General features: G+C 31.7%; 1 protein-coding gene across 3 annotated transcripts in view; it reads left to right on the forward strand.

Annotated features, from left to right (window-relative positions):
* The window catches only part of LOC139489129 (basic proline-rich protein-like), a 28,648-nt gene that overhangs the window by 7,648 nt on the left and 243 nt on the right, over positions 1–20,757 (forward strand). The window contains exons 9-22 of one of the 3 annotated variants that reach the window (XM_071275261.1): positions 1,545–1,694; positions 4,230–4,388; positions 6,046–6,227; positions 7,192–7,261; positions 7,988–8,080; positions 9,216–9,308; positions 10,996–11,151; positions 12,864–13,057; positions 13,792–13,840; positions 15,946–16,101; positions 16,663–16,841; positions 18,307–18,373; positions 19,155–19,211; positions 19,807–19,926. In XM_071275261.1, coding sequence (XP_071131362.1) covers positions 1,545–1,694; positions 4,230–4,388; positions 6,046–6,227; positions 7,192–7,261; positions 7,988–8,080; positions 9,216–9,308; positions 10,996–11,151; positions 12,864–13,057; positions 13,792–13,840; positions 15,946–16,101; positions 16,663–16,841; positions 18,307–18,373; positions 19,155–19,211; positions 19,807–19,926 — 1,725 coding nt within the window. The remainder of the gene's footprint in view (positions 1–1,544; positions 1,695–4,229; positions 4,389–6,045; positions 6,228–7,191; positions 7,262–7,987; positions 8,081–9,215; positions 9,309–10,995; positions 11,152–12,863; positions 13,058–13,791; positions 13,841–15,945; positions 16,102–16,662; positions 16,842–18,306; positions 18,374–19,154; positions 19,212–19,806; positions 19,927–20,757) is intronic. The other 2 variants (XM_071275263.1, XM_071275262.1) reach the window with 2 other exon arrangements.

A 20,757-nucleotide genomic window follows, 5' to 3' on the forward strand; every position in this document is an offset into this window, starting at 1 on the left:
CATTCCAGTTGTTCCTTTATCACATTTCAAATAATGACTAAAGACTGATTCCTAACTAGGTTCTTCATTCAGGAATTTTGAAAATATACTCAGTGTAGATTTTTTTAGTAAAATGTATACACACCTGACGCACCCATTTTATGAAGGCCAAGATTCAAATACAATATATTTATCTCTATTCTATAGCAAAATAAACAAGCCAGTCCATTTCAATTTATTTTTCATGGTAAAATTTTTCATAAAATGAAAATTCCGCGAAATGATGTTAATGTCTCAGCATGGCAACGAAACAAGGTGACGTCACAAATATGTTTCCGTAAACAAAAATTCAAATGTAAATAAACGCCTTAGAACGAATAAAATTACATTAGATGAAAATATATAGGTGAACAATGTGATTTAAAAAAAAATCATTGAATTATATGATATTACTAATTTTATCAAAATTGGGTATAACGGAACAGCCAAAACAGTATCGTGTTTATAGGGCTTTCACGGTTGACAAAATTACCGAATTTGTCCTATATGAATCGAAACAATTCCACATGTTTCGGATTTAGTTCCATAATTTTATCCATCAAATCTAAGAATAACTGAAATAACAGACATGGCTTGTTCTGCCTTACTGTTATACTTATATCTTTAATTTTACCCAAGTGTTCATCTCAGAACATAAATCTATCACTTACGAGACGGTTATAAACTAAAAATAACCCGATCATAGCAGAATATACAAATTTCACTTGCATATTTATGGTATATACATTTCAAAACTGATTCGATATTCTAGAGCTTGCAGCTGCAAAACATAATTTAGAAAAAATCATCAGTGTCTGAGCAGAAAGTTAATGAGCCAAATTGCTATGTCATGTCAGCTAACGTCTCTACTTTTGTTTTTTTTTTTTTTCAAGTTCATTGGAAGATATCTCTTTTTGATGAATATTTGTGCCAACTTCACAAAGATATGCAGTAGTCTTAAAGTAAAGAGGCTATGTTTTTCCCTTGTTTATCATCTTAATTGTGTGTATTTTACTGTTGTTCTTGTTCGTCCCTGTTCATTTTTAACCGTTATCGTTCATTACCAGTTATACACTTTTAACTTGTTTGGAGTGGCTTGGTATTTATGCATCCCGCTATTGTGTTATTCTGCTATGGCCTTTGTTTGTATTACTGTCTTTCTTTCTTGTCTATATGTCATTTTGTTTTACTTTGTAAAATATTCTTTTAATAGTGATTAAGATTTTATTACAATGAAGTCTTTTATTACACAATTTTTTACATATTTACCTAGTAATTGTGTTTGAATTGTTCACATATTGTTGTCGTTATCATGCAGTTTTATTTCATACAAGTAAAAGCTTAGGCTACAAAAGTTTAATAAAGTCAGCTTTAAAACATCATTTTATACATAATCAGATAATGAAATATCTATATAAACTCAGTATTATGACAGAAGTTTTTTGGTCGTGTTTGAGTTTTAGATTTTGTCATTTTAGAAATATATCTTGGAGTCCAGTATTTTGTTAATCAACCTTTTTTTTCAGTTCAAAAACCTGATAAATGTCCATTTGTCAACCTACCTGCTTTGTCTTGCCCTGGTGGTCCATTACCTAGAAAATGTAGTAATGACAGAGGTTGTCCTGGATATAAGAAATGTTGCAGGAGTGGATGTGAATTCCGATGTAGAAATCCAGGTATTTCAAGGCTCAATCAATTTATGTACTCGATTGATGCCTATTTCTGTTTTGATGTTAGGGGTCATCCATAATTGTCAACCATTTTCCAAAGTGTACAAAACGTACACTTGGGGGGGAGGGGGTTAAAAAATCAACATTTTTACCGTACGCTTTTTTTTTATTTCCAGAATTTATTTCGTTTCCGTAGGGAAGGTCGATGTATAAAATCGAGGATTGGCTTGGGTGTGTTTCTCTTCTTATTTCTTCTTTATTATTTTCACTTGATGATATTTATTTCGATATCATAATTCTCCTCAATCCGGATTGAACGATTAAAAGATCAAAACATATGAAAACTAAATCTTTCAAAAATGTAAACTTGTAAAACAATTTAAACAAAAAGTTTGCAAGCATTTCTTAGTACCCCCGATTGTCAATTTCGCGTGCTTTATTATAGATCGTTATCGTTTCACTCTGTTTAATAAACAAAACTGATGGAAACACTAAATTCTTTGAATGTTTTGATTTTGACAAGACAAAAGATTTTAAACTGGTACTTCGATTAATTTCCTTGTAATGTATTCCAAAACAGTAAACCAGTAAACCGGAAGTAAACTTATTTTTCTTAGTATAAGCCTCCTTTAATTAGGAGCACCTCAATATGAAGTTTAACCTTAACCTTAAAAATTATCCAATATCTGTACACGTTACAGTATATATACATAAACTATAATAGTGCCATGAATGGCATATTTGCAGGGACCTTTTAAATAGAAATACAGGCGGGAAATTTAAAAACTTAAAATGTTTTAAAACATTACACTTTTATTGATTGCTGTCTTGAGCTCTGATTCCATCAACAGCTGTCAGTCCATACTTTACCAATGCAAAATAACCATGCATTTCCCTTTCTTTAATTCTTAGCATAGTTTATGTGCCCTTTTGTTAATCTTTTGCATGCTCTAGGTGCCCTTTTTCATTGGAGTTCCCACTGACCTGTGTGATAGGGGAAACACTAATCTTTGAACTCTTTATTCTAACAAAACACAAGCATCACAGATAGATGTCATCAAATAAAACAGTCAGATATGTTTTAGTTTATTTTCAAAGCAAATTTCTATATTAAACTAAAATATAATAAACAGGATCTTCTTTTATTAAGAATGATTGATTCCTCTCTTGAAATCTGAAAATGGTTGATGTACACTTTTTGAGGGAGGGTGGGGTGTCTGAAAAAGTGTACGTTTTGTACACTTTGGAAAATGGTTGACAATTATGGATGACCCCTTATATTCATGGCTGATTCAAGTGTAAAAATAGTTTGCGACGGTACGTGTGAAAAACTGCTTCATTGTTATAATGAATTACAAAAGTTTTACAGATTTGATCATTGAAATTAAAAACAATTCAATACTTTAAATGAATATCATGATGTTAAATAAGCTGTAAATAGAAAGAGCACGTTTATAAGTCTACCTCAAGAATTGTAATAATCTACAAGTAATTACGAACCGATCAGCTTGTGTTCTGCAGGATTTAAAATGTATATTTGTTAATTAGCTGTTTCATTATTTGACGTAAGGCAACATATTATCATTTACATGTAACATGCGCTTTTAACACTTTCTGCAAAGTTTGAACACTGCCGCAATATGACATTCCTGTGTCATGTGTGTTCTTTACAGTTGAGTAATCTTCTATGGTCTTATAAATCAGAAAATTAAAATAAAACATAATTCTATTAATGTTTGATTGCATATGCACATTCGTGGCTCTACAAGCGATTTACATTTGCTTTTTACAATTTCGTGATTTATTTCTGACTTTTTCTTAGTTCTTTATCTTTAATCCATTGTAATTGTTGATCATTAGTTGCTTTGTGGTTTGAATTAGTTGTCAGTAACTGCAAGTACTCTCAGATCATTATTTGAGGTCTTTTATGTTGTGGTGACATATGGATACATGTTCCATACCATGTCCAGTTCATGATTTTGTTAGATGTGTTCGTGTTTTGTATCGATCTGACGCGATAAGCTGTTTCAGTCTGATTTGCAGTTTGTTCTTATTTTGTACCATTGGTTGTCGTTCGTATGTCGTACATCATATATAATTTTTGTTCAATGTTTTGTTCATAAATCAGACCGTGAATTGGCTTATGTAAATTGTTTAACGTTTGTAATTTTGTGGCCATTTTTAGCTGACATTACGGTATGTGTATTTCGCAATGTTAAAGGCCGTATAATGACCTATAAGTGTAAATTTGTGTGTCATATGTCTCCAGTAGAAAGTTGCCTTATTGGTAATCATACCATATTACTTCCGTATACATGACATAGAAAAAAAATGAAATAACAAAAATACCTAAATCCAATTAAAGTTAATATAAAAAATAACATACCATCTTTGAATATATAAATTATTTAATGTTACATTAGCATGAACAGGTTTATATAAACATGACTTTTCTTCATAAAGACATCGTTTATTTACTGTAGGTCATTTAAAAAACAAATGATGTACATCTATATTTTATTATTTCAATTGCAAATTAAGCTTCACCTGATAACAAGGATGAATGTCCATATGTGAACATTGCTGCTGTATCATGTCCAGTGCAGAAACTCAGAAGTGATAAATGTAGTGGTGATGGAAGTTGTCTTGGAGAACAAAAGTGCTGTAACAACGGTTGTTACAAGGAATGCACAGATCCAGGTAGGCAAATGAAAATATATCGTCAGATATGGCGTGATAATTTTGAGTTTAAGTATGAAATGTGTATTGAAAAGGATAAAGTGTTTGATAAAACTAAAAGATACAATAGACTTGTAGTAACATCTAAATTGTTATTAAAATTTCCTTTTTCCCAACTAACATCCGAGCATTTTTAGAAACAATAATGATAAGATCAACCTAAAAGTCAAAGATTATGTCAAAATGTTAATTCGAAAATTTAACAACACTCTTTTATTCTTTATAGAACTTGTAAATTCCGAGACAATGTGGATAAAAATTGTGTATCCAAATCTGTATTTTGACACGATGGTCTTGAAGTATTGATTCGGCTTCTGACGTTGTTTATTCTCTTAATAACATGTTATATTAATATTCTTTTATTTGTCTTAATAGGTATTACTGATATTGTTTAGTCTGTTTTGGTGATAAACACTAGACGGGGCTCTGTACTTATGCATCAGTCATTGTGTTATTGTTCTATGATATTTTTTTGTATTCTCGTCTTTCCGTTTTGCTTTTGTACTTTGTCTATCTGCGTGTTTGTGTTTCTTCGTTAAATATAATGTAACAATATTCTTATACATCCCGCCATTGTCTTATTATACTATACTAAATTTTTGTATTCGTGTCTTTCTAAGTACTTACGTTAGGGTATGTATTTGGTGTGGTAGAACGGAAATACAATATAGATAATTAAACAGAACAATGGTAAGGAAACCAACAAATATTGACACATCGAGACAATTTGCAGTATTTGTTGATAATTTCTGTTTCCTATATTAGCTTTGGTGTGACGTCTGATTGCTTTTGCAAGTTTGAAAAAAATACTTCAAAGTACTCTTACATTTTTGTAAACCAAGGGATAGCATATATGTATAATCCAAGACTGAGTAATTTAAAGTCGCTTAGGCATGAAAGAGGAGTTATTTATAGAGCAAACAGGTATATATTGAAAAGATATAATCAGAAGGTGATTTCGAATTCATTACTAAAAGATGTAATTATTTCACATCCAACATAAAAATCAAAAAACGGAAAAATGCACTTGTCTGAGAGATACAAATCCATAAATATTTATGTATAAAACAATTCCGAGTAATCTAAAACTAAGGTATATGTATGTATATAATGCACGTCTGAGTAATTTTAAAATCTTACATGTATAGGCACGAAAGAGGACTTATCAATGGGGCAAACAGATTTGTAGTGGAAACCTATAATCATTACTAAAAGATGTAATGATTTTCACATACAAACATAAGATTTTAAACATGGAATAATGCATTTGTCTGAGAAATTCAAATCCTTAAATATTTACAATGGACATGTAAGAACTAAATGTAATTATGACAGGTTACGGATATTAGTATGTATAAAAGTTATTTTACCGGGTAATTTTGAATGCACATAACTGTTAAATATATATCCAGTAAAGCACTGTTTTTTTTTATATTAAAAACTTTAGCACGAATGAAGCTGTCCCATTTTTCTTAGCTTACACTAAAACAATGTCATATTTTGTGAAGATGATACCGTTATCATTACCGTATTATTGAATAAATGTATTGCTTATCAAGTTATATTGTAGGTAGCTCACTTAACATTATATTGTTCACTCTTTGTTTTTGCATTTTAGGAAATCCTTGCCCACCTGAACCGCGATGTCCACGCTCACGTGGAGGTCCTGGTCCTGGAAGATGTCCAGCGAAGTGTATCTATGAGTATATAACAACTGTAAATGGGGCAAAATGTAAGATAAAATGTACTCGGTCATTCGGCCCTCGAGGGCAAAGAGGACAACGCTGTCCACCGACAAATGTAAGTAATTCATGTTGTATATGTGATGAATAATAAATTGTGCTAATAACCTAAATTGGAAAGAGAGATAAGTACATTGTATATTGTAAAGTATTAAAACAAAGGAAACACGTGTGGGTAACCGACTAATTAATAAAATTTAGGATCGTCAGAACTGTAGAATTAAAAACACGTAAATATTAGAACCATGTTTTTCCTGCTTTTGTCTAACTATATTTCTTATGATAAGAAAATTACTTAAACAAGAAATCTTATCAAATTGCAAAATTAAAAAACCCAAACATATCAAACGAATGGACTAAACAATCATATTCCTGACTTACATTTTCGTGGTACAGGTATCTATAGTTGTTCTAGATTGTTTTTTAACTCTTTGAATTCTCATATGTGTATGTTCCGGACCATATGAGTATTTGAATATACGCGTATGGTCATGACCGTATGGGTATTATTAGTTACATCGTGTGATAGTGACCTAATCTGATATATATGGGGTCAGTAAATTCCATATGGCATGAGAGCGTATGTTTCAAATACTAATATGGCCCTGAACATGTATATATGCATATTGTTCATGTTGTTTATATTTTAGTAATTACTTGATCATGTTGTGTTATGTGCACTGTTGTTTGATTTTGGATTTATTTTTGCGGGTGGGGGTGAGGGGGGGGGGTAGCCATGATATCTTTGTTTATTTTCGTTTCACGAGTAAGAATAACTGATTTAAGGCATGGCGTAAAGACATAAACAATTCAATTTTGTTTTAATTAAAAGATATGATCGATTGTACATAAACTTATCAATGTCCAATTTACGCACCAGATCATATGTCTTTAAGAATCCAAATAAAACTAACTGATTTGTGTCATATTCAAAATGACTTGTAATAATTAAAGGTGTCTATAATTAAGTGAGATATCAAAACATTCAAATTGTATTTATTGTTCTGGATCTATCCTTTTAGTGTCCTCGGATTGGTCCTGTTGAACCTATAGGTAGACCAATAGGACCGCCTGCCCCCGCACCAGCTCCACGTAAGTCAGGATCTTAACAATGTTTATCGGCATGCATCTTTTGAATTTAATAAAAGATCTTCTTATCGTAAACATAACTTAACTAAAAGAGTAAAAAAGAATTACATCTTTAGTTAAATTAAAAGCATCTTTATTTGATAATCAAACTGTATCGTACTGTTTTTAAATGTAAATCATCCAAGGCCAAAGAAAGGTAAACATTTTCCCGTATGTGATACTTGTCTTGTTTCCATTCAGGGGAGATGTTTTTTTTTAAATAACTGGAAAGGTAAGTTTTCCATGTAAATTTTGACCTCTTCTGACGGACTCTTTATTCGAATTTTTGAATGTCAAAAATCTTGATACATTTCTCCACTTTTACCTTTTGAAAACTCCTTATTGGTTAATTATTTATGAATAAAATGTATTTGATAATGAATAAATTGCATTTGATCCTTTTAAACATTTTTAAAATGAGTTTTTCTATGTGACTGTTTGTTTACGATGGTATTTTCAGAAATTTGGCCATTTTAATTAGAAATTACATCCCCTATGTACAAAGCTACGATAGATTGTTAAAATTTGGCTACACTTTTATTTTTAGGTTTGATCCGATCTTTAGCATTAGTTCAAGTCAAGGATTTATAATAAACTATTGTGTTCGTCTCGAGCAAAACTATGAGACATTTACAAGTCTGTATACAAAACTGTTGGATGTTTAATATCATTTTATCTTTCCTGTTTTAGCTCCAGCAAAGTGTCCGCCTGTCTGTGCCATATTTTGTAATTTTGGAAACGTTCTGGATGAAAACAACTGTCCAACATGCAAATGTAAAACAGGTAAAGCAAAACAATTCTATTTCAATTTTTATAATATGTTATCGTTGTCTTTTAAGCAATTGGTTTTTTTTTTGTTCATATTTATTTTCATTAATGCCCTTTTTAGCTCACCTGGCCCGAAGGGCCTAGTGAGCTTTACTCATTACTTTGCGTCCGTCGTCCGTCGTCGTCGTCGTCGTCATCCGGCGTCGTCTGTTAACTTTTACAGATTGTCAGATGAATCGGACAACCCGTTGTTAAGTTGCTGCCCCAGAACAAAACAAAATTTTCAAATTCAGAGGCAGCAACCCAACAACCAGTTGTTGGATTCATCTGAAAATGTCAGGGCAGATAGATCTTGACTTGCAAAACAATTTAACCCCCGTCTGAATTGCTCTTAAAGGTTTGGTATCAGAGTTATAAGCCAAAATCTACATTTTACCCCTATTTTCTATTTTTAGCCATGGCGGTCATCTTGGTTTGTTGGCAGGGTCACTGTACACATTTTAAAACTAGATACCTCAATGATAATTATGGCCCAGTATGGTTAAATTTGGACCAGTAGTTTTAGAGGAGAAGACTTTTGTAAAAGATTAGAAAAAATTACGAAAAATTGGTAATAAATGACTATAAAGGGCAATAACTCCTTAAGGGGTCAACTGACCGTTTTAGTCATTTACCTTATTTGTGGATCTTACTTTGCTGAACATTATTGCTGTTTACAGTGTATCTCTATCTATAATAATATTCAAGATAATAACCGGTATAATTTCAATGAAATTGCCAATTCAGGGGCAGCAAGGCAACAACTGGTTGTCCGATTCTTCTGAAAATTTCAGGGCAGATAGATCTATACCTGATAAACAATTTTACCCATGTCAGATTTGCTCTAAATGCTTTGGTTTCAGAGTTATAAGCCAAAATCTACATTTCACCCCTTTGTTCTATTTTTAGCGACGACGACGACGACGGACGACGGACGCAAAGTGATGAGAAAAGCTCACTTGCGAAGGGCCAGGTGAGCTTAAAATGAACATAGAACCATAATAAAACATGGCAAAGTATGTTAGCTACCTCGAGAAACACTGAAGAGATATTTAAGTCGAAATACGGATCTAGGGCATCGTTCATGTTTTAATATGTTAATTTGTTTTAGGTCCACATAAGTGTCCACCTGTCTGTGCCATATTTTGTCCTTTTGGTAATGTTCTGGATGAAAATAAATGTCCAACATGCAAATGTAAACCAGGTAAGCAAACATATAATGTTTAAATACTTGTTATTTTTTATGGAAGTCTTTTTAACAACTTTTATGGTATATTTAGCGGAAAAAACCTATTTACTGGTCTGTCCGACAGTCTCTCAATCTTGTGTATAGATAGATACATGTATAGCTATTTAAAAAAAAACATCCATTTGTAATTGAAGATTTTGAAATAAGAACGTCTAATGCAAATCATTAATAAAATATAGAAACAGCAATGTTTACAGAAATGAAAAATCTGTATCATTGTTAAAATGAAAAGAGGAAATTTAAACTACGCAAAACGAAACAAAAACAGTCACAAATGATCAAAAATGGCAAACAACAATTACAAAACTTATGACTGTAACCGTTCATGGGATTGAAAGCAGAACTGCGCCTATGGTGGCCTAAACTGAGCAGAATATCATTACTGGATCGATAGTCCATAAGTAGGTGTTAATTAATTGAAGCAAATGGATGCACAAATATACCTTTTATAGTTATCAAATGTACCAGGATAATAATTTATTATCCCAGACGCGCCTTTCTTCTTTAATAGAACAACTCATATAGCCCTGGTCGGAAAGAAGTACAAGAAAGTAATACATATTTAAAACAAAACAGTTTCTACGCATAGCTGTATATTTGTCAATAGTGGGAATATTTGGGTAATTTGGTATCAAATGAAAGCTTGGGGATTCGGGAACACTTTAAAACCCTTGTTTATTTGGATAATAAAGAAGTATATGCAATTTGAATTTGAGGACTCATTTGGCCTTTATTTCAGATCAAACGTTTCTGTTTTTGTACTATCAAATTTCCGAGAAACAGTACGCTCTAATATGCAATTAAAGGTATGCTGATTTTTCGCAGCACAGGTCAAGATTAAGTATAGTTTTGACATGAAATAACTGCCACTTTGAACTTAAGATAAAGTAGCCACTAATGCTATATGAATTAGAGGTTTTATACCTTCTACATAAGACTCATTGGTGATGCTCAGATCAAAATAAATAATAAAACTCCACGATTTCGCATTTGTTTAGTACAAATTTGAAAACATAAATTATTTTAGGTCAATATATCGAAGATGTTTAAATTGAGTTAAATAATTAATGTCACCGGACTGGAGCTCCCTCTTTTTATTTGGTTACATTTATTTCTTTAATTATAATTGCATTACTTGCTCTCTTAGAATTTACACAGACAAAAAATGCCCTCAAGACTTTATAACTACTTCAACTGTATGTGGGTAGAAATGCTCACCGCTGTTCTTTAATGCAAATGTTTGCAACTTTACATTTCACAATAAACTATATTTATCAACCTCAAGGAGCATTTCGATACGTGGACATACGCTTATACGTGATCACGAAATGCATGTATTTTGCTGATCAATGGTTTATGTTTTGGCTTAGTACAACATTTTCACAAATATAGTTACTGTTTCAATTGTAGACGAAACACAGGGTTCGTATGGTCACGTTAGTGGTCAAAAGGTCCGATATCAATTGTGGTATGGATTCTAAAGTCTTTCAGATGTATGTGAGGTCTACACACAACATCATGCATATTTTTGTTCTTAAATCTTGCAGTTTATACATATTTTAGTTCTCGACACAAAAATGGACAAAAGCAGCACTCCTTTGCCATTTACATCATGTACATTTGTTTTATTATTTGATCGTAGCTCCTGTTGACAAACCTGGTGAATGTCCATATGTTAACCTTGCTGCTATATCATGTCCAGCGAACTCATTTACTACCAGATGTTCAAATGATAAAAGTTGTCCAGGTAACCAGAAATGCTGCCACCAAGGATGTTCAATAGATTGCACAGATCCAGGTAATAAGTACAGATATAAAGCACGAATAAACTAAAAACGGTCGGTTATGCAATTTTGTCAGTAAGTCTTTTATCTGTGTACATGTATCTTTTTTCCCCAACAAAGCATGACGGGCGTCCGATAGTTAAAGAAACTGTGCTTTTGAAGCCCGGCTGGTTCACAACTGGTTCTGCTCGGAGTAAGAATAGTGTGCCCGGGAAGGGTGACATGTCTAGAAGCGGATTTTAGGTGCAAGAGCCCGACCACATAAACAGAGTATGTAAAAATACCTCAAGGGACTACATAATGCACTGGAAACAACATTTTAAACGGTGTTTAAAGAGCTAAGAACATCGATATATATGAAGATATAAGTAAATCAGCCATAAATATAAATTTGTGTATCAAAAGATATTACAATTTAGAAGTTAATTTGCTTTTTAATCGGCAGATGCTTCTCGACACGTGACCACAAATTACTTAACATTATGTTCAATCAATATTCTCCAATAGACAATTGTCTTTTGATCGTTGCTAATTGATAATTAATGGTGTGGAACGTTTTTTTTTCAACTTGATGAACGAACAATTAATTTTTTTATATAACATACTTTCAGCTTGTTTTACTATAACAAGAGATATTGTTAAATTATCCAAAACTCCAATGTCAATGACGCAAATTGTAGAATTATAATTTTATAAAATCGGACTTGAAAGTAATTAATCAATTATAGTGACTTGAGAATATTTATAAATACATATAACAAGTGTTTGTGTTGTCTATTTTATACCCGGCCCGTTGTACCTATAAATCACAAATTGAGTAAGTTTTTACAATATCACGGGCAACATGTAAATTTATTTTTTCTCAATTAACATTCAATCAAAATTAAAGTCCAAATATTAAGATTTAATATGCAAATGATTCAAATGGTATGGATTATACAGCAACTGAATTCTATATTGTAGCTGCGAACTATATATTTACTGCTATTGTACTAGTGTTTCATTGGCCTAGAACAATGTTCACTTTTCAGCAGAATCCCATATCTGAGAAATTTATTCCAGTTAAGACTGAACCAAAAGTATGAATGCGACAATTTAATATACAAATGGCAGTCAAATAAAGAAGTTGGTCTCAATTTCTGTTTTTCGATTGTTACAAAATAACCATAGACTATCTTCTGAAATTTCATATGAATACCTTCCTGTTTCCACTTTTAGTTGTTTTTTTTTGTATGTTTTTATTTTATGTAAACAAAGTTTCATATAACAAATCTGATAAATGTTATTCGGCGTCTAAAATAACAAAAAAAATGAAATGTACAATAATTGCAGTTATGGGATCAATTTTATATACAATAGTCAATATACTAGAACTAATAATATTACAAGTCAAAGATTAAGGTGGGTTGTTTTTTTCTTTTATAACTGTCGTGTATTGTTTTTTAGTTTGAGTATTGTTGGTTGTTTGATTTGTTTTTTGCAGTTACTTTAACAAAAGTGAACTATTTTATGGAAATGTATGTACATTTTAGTTTATGACCTTAGACAGATGCTATTCAAATGATCCAAAAATTGTGTTAATTTAGGAATATGTATTGTTGTTATAAAATTTAAAAAAAAAAAAAAAAAATAATGTAAACATTATAATTAGTACATGTAGTATGCAAATCAAAACTGTTTATGAGTCTTTATTCGTTATCTTTTTTCAAAGTTTTTTGTATTTTAGGAAATCCTTGTCCACCAGAACCCCGATGTCCACTCCAAGGTGCAGGTCCTCCAGGTCGTCCGGGTGTTAGACATTGTGAATCGCAGTGTATCTATGAGTATATAACAACTGTTAATGGAGCCAGATGTAAGATAAGATGCACTCTGGCAAACGGCCCTCCCGGTCCACCAGGAAAACCATGTCCACCAACAAATGTAATTTAATACAAATATTGTTGTTGTGTAATACATGAAGGATGTTTGCTCCTCTATTTTTGAATTTTAGCTAGATTTTCAGAATCCTCTGGTTTTATCTATATATTACCATTAAAAAAAATTGCCCACTAACCCCTACTTTTCTTTTCATAATTTTATTACATGAAGTTCAAAAAGACATATTTCAAAATCTTATAAAATCCTTGTTACTTTTTCATAGTTTTTGAAACCAAAAAAATGTCAATGTTAACTTGAAATGTAAGAAAAATCTAAAGAGAATTAGTTCCCGCCAAATTTTCTATGGCTTATATCTCGAAAACAAGCACACAGACCCTCCATTTTTTTCTGCTTTTATTTTTTCTTCATTTATTTACTTTCAATTCATAACAGTCTTTTAAACAGAATAGCGAACATCCTTAAGTGTACTCAAAACTATAAAGCATGAAATACAGAATAGTACATTGTTGAGTATACAAACCATAACGGCTACGAAACACGTGTGCATAAAGTGGATAACCAACTGATTAAGAAAACAAACAGTCGTTATTTTAAAAAAGGGCATTTTCCATGATACACTCACTTAACGGAACCTTATTGACGTAGCCAATTATTGTATTAAAAAAATGAAAAGACAGACTAATAATTATATGGCTTGTAGTATTTAAACATATATTTATATTCAACTCAAACATAGATACGTCTGAATAACTATTTATTGTTTTGTTCTCTTTTAGTGTCCTAGACATAGACCAATAGGACCGCCTTCCCCAGCACCAGCTCCACGTAAGTCTTTATATAAACAGTGTTTATCTACATGCAACTTATCATCTTATACATGTAATATATGTACTCAGCGTAATTTGATAGCACATATTTCTAAAAATAAAATGTGACCCCTTCCAACAACTTCAGCTAAATCAAATGCATCTTATTCAGATAGTCAAATGTTATCTTACTGTTAAATGTGCTTGTTTCAAAGACGAAGTAATACATTTTTCACCAGTAATCAAGTCTTTTGACGGCCATTTTAATCAAGTTTTCGTGCGTAAAATCATGATACAAAACTGCACGTATAGATCATGTTTTTTTCATAATTGTATTGATTCATGAGTAGCATAACTTTGACAATGAAAATAGTTTTTGATCCTTGCAGGTGTGATTGTATTTTTCACAATGAACACAGCAACAACTGGCGAAATAATTTGATGTCAGAATCTAACAGACCTACACCTTGTCAAAAACACAGCAGCTCGTTTGATTACACATGTTACAAGAAAAAGTAAATTTGACGCCTGTTTAAACATCGTTACACTGGCTACCCATTCTTTACCGTTATTTATATGAACTTCTCTGATATGTATACAAAATACAGCATATAACATGTATAAGGATTCTAGCTACCTTTAAGATTTAGATACGACATGCAAGCACAATACAATGCAAAAGATAACTCAGGTCGGAAAACAGTATGCTTTTACATCTACCGAATGAATCCGAACGAAAATCTTAGGCGAAAGAAGTTTTGACAATTCTGTGCCTTCTCTTTGGAATAGTTTACCACCGTCCTTGTGGAGTGTACATTGTTTAGATGTTTAAAAAAATAACTCAAGACTCACTTCGTTCAAACAGCTTTTAAGGATTTCTTGTAGATTTAATTTCAATTGACTGCATTTAATTTAGAATGTTTTGAATTTTAAGGGTACATTTTTTTTTATCTTTATCTGCTTTAATTAGTAGTATAATTGGTGGTTTGTATATTTTTGAACAGCAGTATACATGTTGTACTACTGCTGCCTTTATTTTTTATCTTTTTTTTGTATTTCATTCATTTTAATTGTAAAAGCCCTTTGAGTAATTATTGCCACATATGTAATGCGCTTTTTAAATAATGTATTATTATTTATAAAAAATACATTTCTCATGTAAAAAGCTCTGGTAATTGTCAGGGTAATGTTACACTGTTTTTTTACAAATGTTTGCATTGAGCTACACTAAAGAAGTATATAAGTCAAATGACGGATCTAGTGCAATGTTAAGGATGTACTTAGGTGAGAATTTGGAATTTATGTCCAATGTTCAGACTTCATGGTGTTTTCCCTACGATATAATGTAACATATTTTGCCCCATAACACACATTTATCTTTTCATATAAGACTTCAAAGTTCATAAAAGGTCATTTACCAAAATTTTGGCATTTTCTTGATTTTCGTTCTTTTGATTTGAGACCCAAATAAAACCAATGCAAATATAAAGTCCGTGTCAGCCTTTTCCGCCATAATATAATGTCATATATTTTGAAAGGAGCTCTTTGACCTATATTGAAATCAATATTTTGAGCTTATTTTGATCCTTATCTAATGCTTCTCTTGGTTGTACAAGTTGTATCAATTTTAAATTCTTGATCTATCTAAAATCACCTAAGTACGTCCTTAAAGTCATTATACATTGCATGTTTATTTCTTCGCACTCCTCTAAAGTTTCCGCCTGTTTGTGTCATATTTGGTAACGTTCTGGATAAATGTACAACATGCAGGTTTCCCCATGGTCACATTAGTGGTCAAAAGGACAGATATCAATTGTTGTATGAATTTCTAAATTTCTGAGGTATGTCAGATTAATGTATTGTCAAAACACAATAAATAGGATACATTCACGCTTTACATATGCATTATAAAAGCACAAGTCAACTTGAGTTCCCTCTAATATCTTTCGCCTCTCTTATATACATATATTTGTTTTTATTACAACTATCTGTTTAAAAATATAAACAGTATACTCTCATTAAACTGGCAAATTTTCGTTATTGCAACAAAAATGGACAAAAGCAACACTTCTTTACCGTACACGTCCTGTATATTTGTCATGTTTGTTTTATTATTGTATTTAGCTCCTGTTGACAAACCTGGTGAATGTCCATATGTGAATCTTGCTGCTATATCATGTCCAGCGAATTCTTTTCCTTCTAAATGTTTAAATGATAAAAGCTGTCCTGGAAACCAGAAATGCTGTAATCAAGGATGTTTAATCGATTGCACAAATCCAGGTATAAGGATACAGATACATCTAACTTAATTTATAAGCAAAACACTTCATTCAAATCAACAATAAAAGTAAATTTTCACCTGTGTATGTGCATTAAAAGAAATGTGTTCTTTATGCAACACTAGCTGGAGCTGATTATTAGAACCAACGGCTGAAACCAAAAGTTTCCAGTCACCATCATTAATTGGATTACATTCGTACATGTGTGTCTCACCTAGGACAGTTCATGGTTTTTGCAAGCCAACATTTGTAGAAACTAGTATTAAAATAGTCGCATAATCTATATATTTTTAATAACAGGTTGTGTTCTATTGTATTGTGACTGTTGACTTAGAAATAGCTGCTAACGTCGTGAAGGTGTTCCTATTCTCAATCAATTAACAGTTTATTCGTTCATCATGCGTGCTGTATCGTACCTGTTTTGCTGATTTGTATGCTGTAGATGGATTTGTGACGTTTTCTGTTGTGTTCTGATCGGTTAATCATTTATGGTTGTTTTGCAATACTATCTGTATGGCCTGTTAATTTAATTGATCATCTCTCACAAATTATCGTATTTTAGGGAATCCATGTCCACCAGAACCAGTATGTCCGTCATCTCCTGTGGGTCCAGGGGATTGTGAACCGAAGTGTATCTTTGAGTATGTGACAAGTACAAATGGAGTCAGATGTAAGGTTGCTTGTACTAGGGGTCCACTTGGTCCTCGACCTGGTCCTGATCACCCTTGTCCACCGGCAGAGGTTAGTAAGGCTGTTACAATATGCCAACCAACAGCACTTGTATGCATCATATCCGCAAACAAAATTGACTAGAATACTAAAATAAAAACGAAAAAAATGTCAAAATAAACGTAAACGGGAACAAAATCAAGTTGAAGTTTTACGCAAAACCAGTTAAGCATCAAGATAGTAAAGGATATTTGTCATTTATGAGTTTGAATTTATAGAAAATAACATATAAATTAATTTTAAGAAAGACTTACATTAGTCAACATTCCAGCAGCACCTGCATACGGTGTATATATCTCCCAATTGATCAGATATTCCCGTGCTTCCTTTCCCTATCATGATTTTCTTGATAGAGGGTTGTTGCTCACAAGGAAGCTATTAAATCAAGAGTTCCAAAGATATTGAAGTTGAAATCATCTTCTCGTAAATAACCGTTTCACAAATGATATAAGATATGTTCCTTACGTCGTAACTACAATCCCCTTCCCTTTCATAAATGTGACCTACCGAATTAGACTATTAACATGATTTACCAGATTTGTTATCTCATAAGCAACACGACGGGTGCCACATGTGGAGTAGGATCTGCTTACTTTTCCGGAGCACCTACAATCACCCCTAGTTTTTGGTGTTGTTTGTATTGTTTGTTCTTTAGTTTTCTATCGTATCTCTCGTCCCTCTTTTACATTAAAATACACTTCATCATGTTTATATCGTTTTTAGATAACTCTCATTTTAAATTTTTTTTAACTTGCTTGTTTGGAAACAATTATCCTGCTTGACGGTAACCATTATCAAATATGAAATTACTATTATCCATTGCACGAATTATACAGATATATTTATACGTATTTAGTTACACATTTGTGTTAAATATCTACATGTATGTATGCTCTGCTTCCACGAGGAGAAGATAGCAGTTTGTAATAAATTTTCTGTTATCAATATATTTTGACATTTTGGTATCTTCAGTGTGTTAATTTTAAAATACTTTTTGGTGAAAATCTGTTTATTCCGGGTTGTTTCAAATAAATTGTATTTCCAATAATGCAGCGACTTCAGAAATCTTCAACATCTTCAATTACATATTAAAATCATATTTTATCATTAATCAACAAATTTTATCATTACTTTGCACCGTAAAACAAAATATGTCAACAAACCCTCATCCGTTCATACTCCATTTAACATGAGATATATAGATAATAGTTAGTTATCAAAGGGACCAGGACTATAATTTAGTACGTCAGATGCGCGTTTCGTCTACATAAGACTCATCAGTGACGTTCATATCAAAATATTTATAAAGCCAAACAAGTACAAAGTTTAAGAGCATTGAGGATCCAAAATAAATAAATGTCAAGATTATTTATTTCTTGTAAATATTTCTTAATAAAAAAGCTAAGATGAATAAAATCAAGACAATGTGAAATAACCAGAGCAATTATTTAGTATGTGACTGATTTTTGTTCTATAGTGTCCTTTAATTGGTCAAGGAGATGACCAGGAAGAAACAGCTCCGCCACCACCTGTCCCAATTCAACGTAAGTTTAACATATAGATATTGTATATCTTAAACATATATGTCATTAAAGATTTTATGGACGCAAATATTTCTCAATTTTTTTATTTTAATTTTAAAACAACAACATTTTTCATATTGAACAATACAGAAAATAGATGTGTCCTTTTTGTAAGTAGTGATTATTTTACAATTTTATAAATTTCTATATCCTTTTCCATATTGACTCCTATCAATTGGTAATATCCGCATCACAAACTTTTAAACATGCTTTAAATGTAGTTTGCCCTTAAACTGTCGGAGGTAAGCCACAATGTACTTTATACCATTTTCGAATGTTTTCTATTTGTGACGTTAACGCGGTGTTTTTTTAATGAAGAAAAATGAGGAGAAACATGCTTTTTAATGTCGAATCAGATAACAGAAGTATGTTTTTTTTAAACATTAAAACCACTAAGAACGTATTTAAGACTCAAATTGATATTGTCATTCAAGCGATAAAGTAAAAACTATTACATTACCTGTAGTATGGCATTGTAACGGGTTATTGCCCCCTTACATTGATATTGACCGAGGACAAGTTCAGTTTTCATTCATTCTATATCTTACGTTTAAACAGAAAATGTGGAATAATAAAATTTACGTTAAAAGCAGATGTATCTGAATAAGATATACACAATAAGGTATACACACTGTATTTGTATCTCCCTCGTTAATTAAAAACCATCAAAAATCATTTGCCAGGTTAGATTTCAATATTTTTTTTGTCATTTTATAAATATCTACCTTTTTTTTAATTTCAGCACCGCCACTCTGCGCAAATTGTTGTGGACCTCCACCTTGCTGTAGTTTTTGTTTAGGTAATTTAGCACTTCATTATTCGTTATGTTCAACACTGAAATCTTAATAACATAACATAAAACTTGATCGTGATCGAATCCTCCTTTTAGTTTCATTTACTCTTTGTTGATTTCAAAGTTCAAAGTGTTTAATGATCTTAATACTTTTTCTTGTTTATTTTGATTTTGACCCGATCGAGTATTGTTTAAAATGCTATTATTCATAGTTCGTGTAACATTGTCTTCCAGCTCTTTTTGATGACTCATTCACGAGAATACATATTTGGTTTAGACAAAGCCAATACACAAATGCTATATCATAAGATAACCAAAAAAAAAAAACCCAACGTATTTAAAAGTGCAAAACAAGTAATGGAAAGATGGAGGCCAACCAATTATATATCATGAACAACCACTCTATTTCATGAAAAACATTATTTAAACTAAGTGTAGCAATGTATATGATGAAGTGTTATTAGATTTTCAAAATCATGATTCGGCTTTTCTATTGACATTGCTCAAAGACGTCAAACATGTATATCGAATAGATAGGGATAAAATAATTCATACGGATGAGAACATGTAGAAAATGAATAAGTGTTCATTTGCATTACAGATTGCAACATTGGAAACCCTTTGCCAAATAATTTCTGTGGAACAACTGATAGAAAGTGTCCTCAAGGTTACTATTGCAAGACTAATCCACAAATTGGCAAACTAGGAGTTTGCTGTAAAGGTACAATAACGTATTGGTTACCAGTTTTTGTGTATGCTTAATCTTAATATGACATCTGATTGAACAGCGATATATTTAATGTTAGGCTGACGTATATCATTAAACAAAAAGTACAAAATTGAAACAATTCTCATGCAACCGATAATTTCAACGCTATGTTAATTATGACGAATTTACTTCCTAAGAGAGAGGCGAATTATAAAGGGACATAAAAACTTATATAAACTTTATAATAAATGGCTGAAAAGAAAGCAGACGAACTCGCAAATAACAGTACACATAAAACAACGAAGAAAGCTATTTAATGGGCACTACACGGTACAAACCATATCAAAACTAGAGTTGATCGGATACTTCAGAAGAGTAAGCAGATTCTCAATACTTTTAATGTCAATCAGATGTTCAATAAGATGAATGAATGTACTTCCAAAGATAGTGGCAAATATTCTAAATAGACATTCAAACTTGTAAGTGACGAATGAACTGAAAAAGCATGGCTAAAAAGGAAACAGACAAACAAACAAACACGATTACACAAAACACAACATAAAAAGCTAATAACTGGGCAACACGAACGTTATCAAAAACAAGAGTTGATCTCTTGGATTATCAGGAAGGGTAAATAGGTCCTGCTCAACATGTGGCAACCTTTGTGTTATAAAGTATAAGTACTATATACTATACATCTATATAAGAGTAAATTCATGTCAAGTAATAAACAGTATTAAGTGTAGTGTACAACTTTTTTTAAGGATAAGCTTCAAACAAAACCACAAAACCAAACAGAATAAACAAAAATCAAACAAAAAGACAAAAAAATTTATGCTTTAA

This window comes from Mytilus edulis, chromosome 9 (assembly GCF_963676685.1).
Source record: "Mytilus edulis chromosome 9, xbMytEdul2.2, whole genome shotgun sequence".
In the NCBI taxonomy this organism is placed as follows: Eukaryota; Metazoa; Mollusca; class Bivalvia; order Mytilida; family Mytilidae; genus Mytilus; species Mytilus edulis.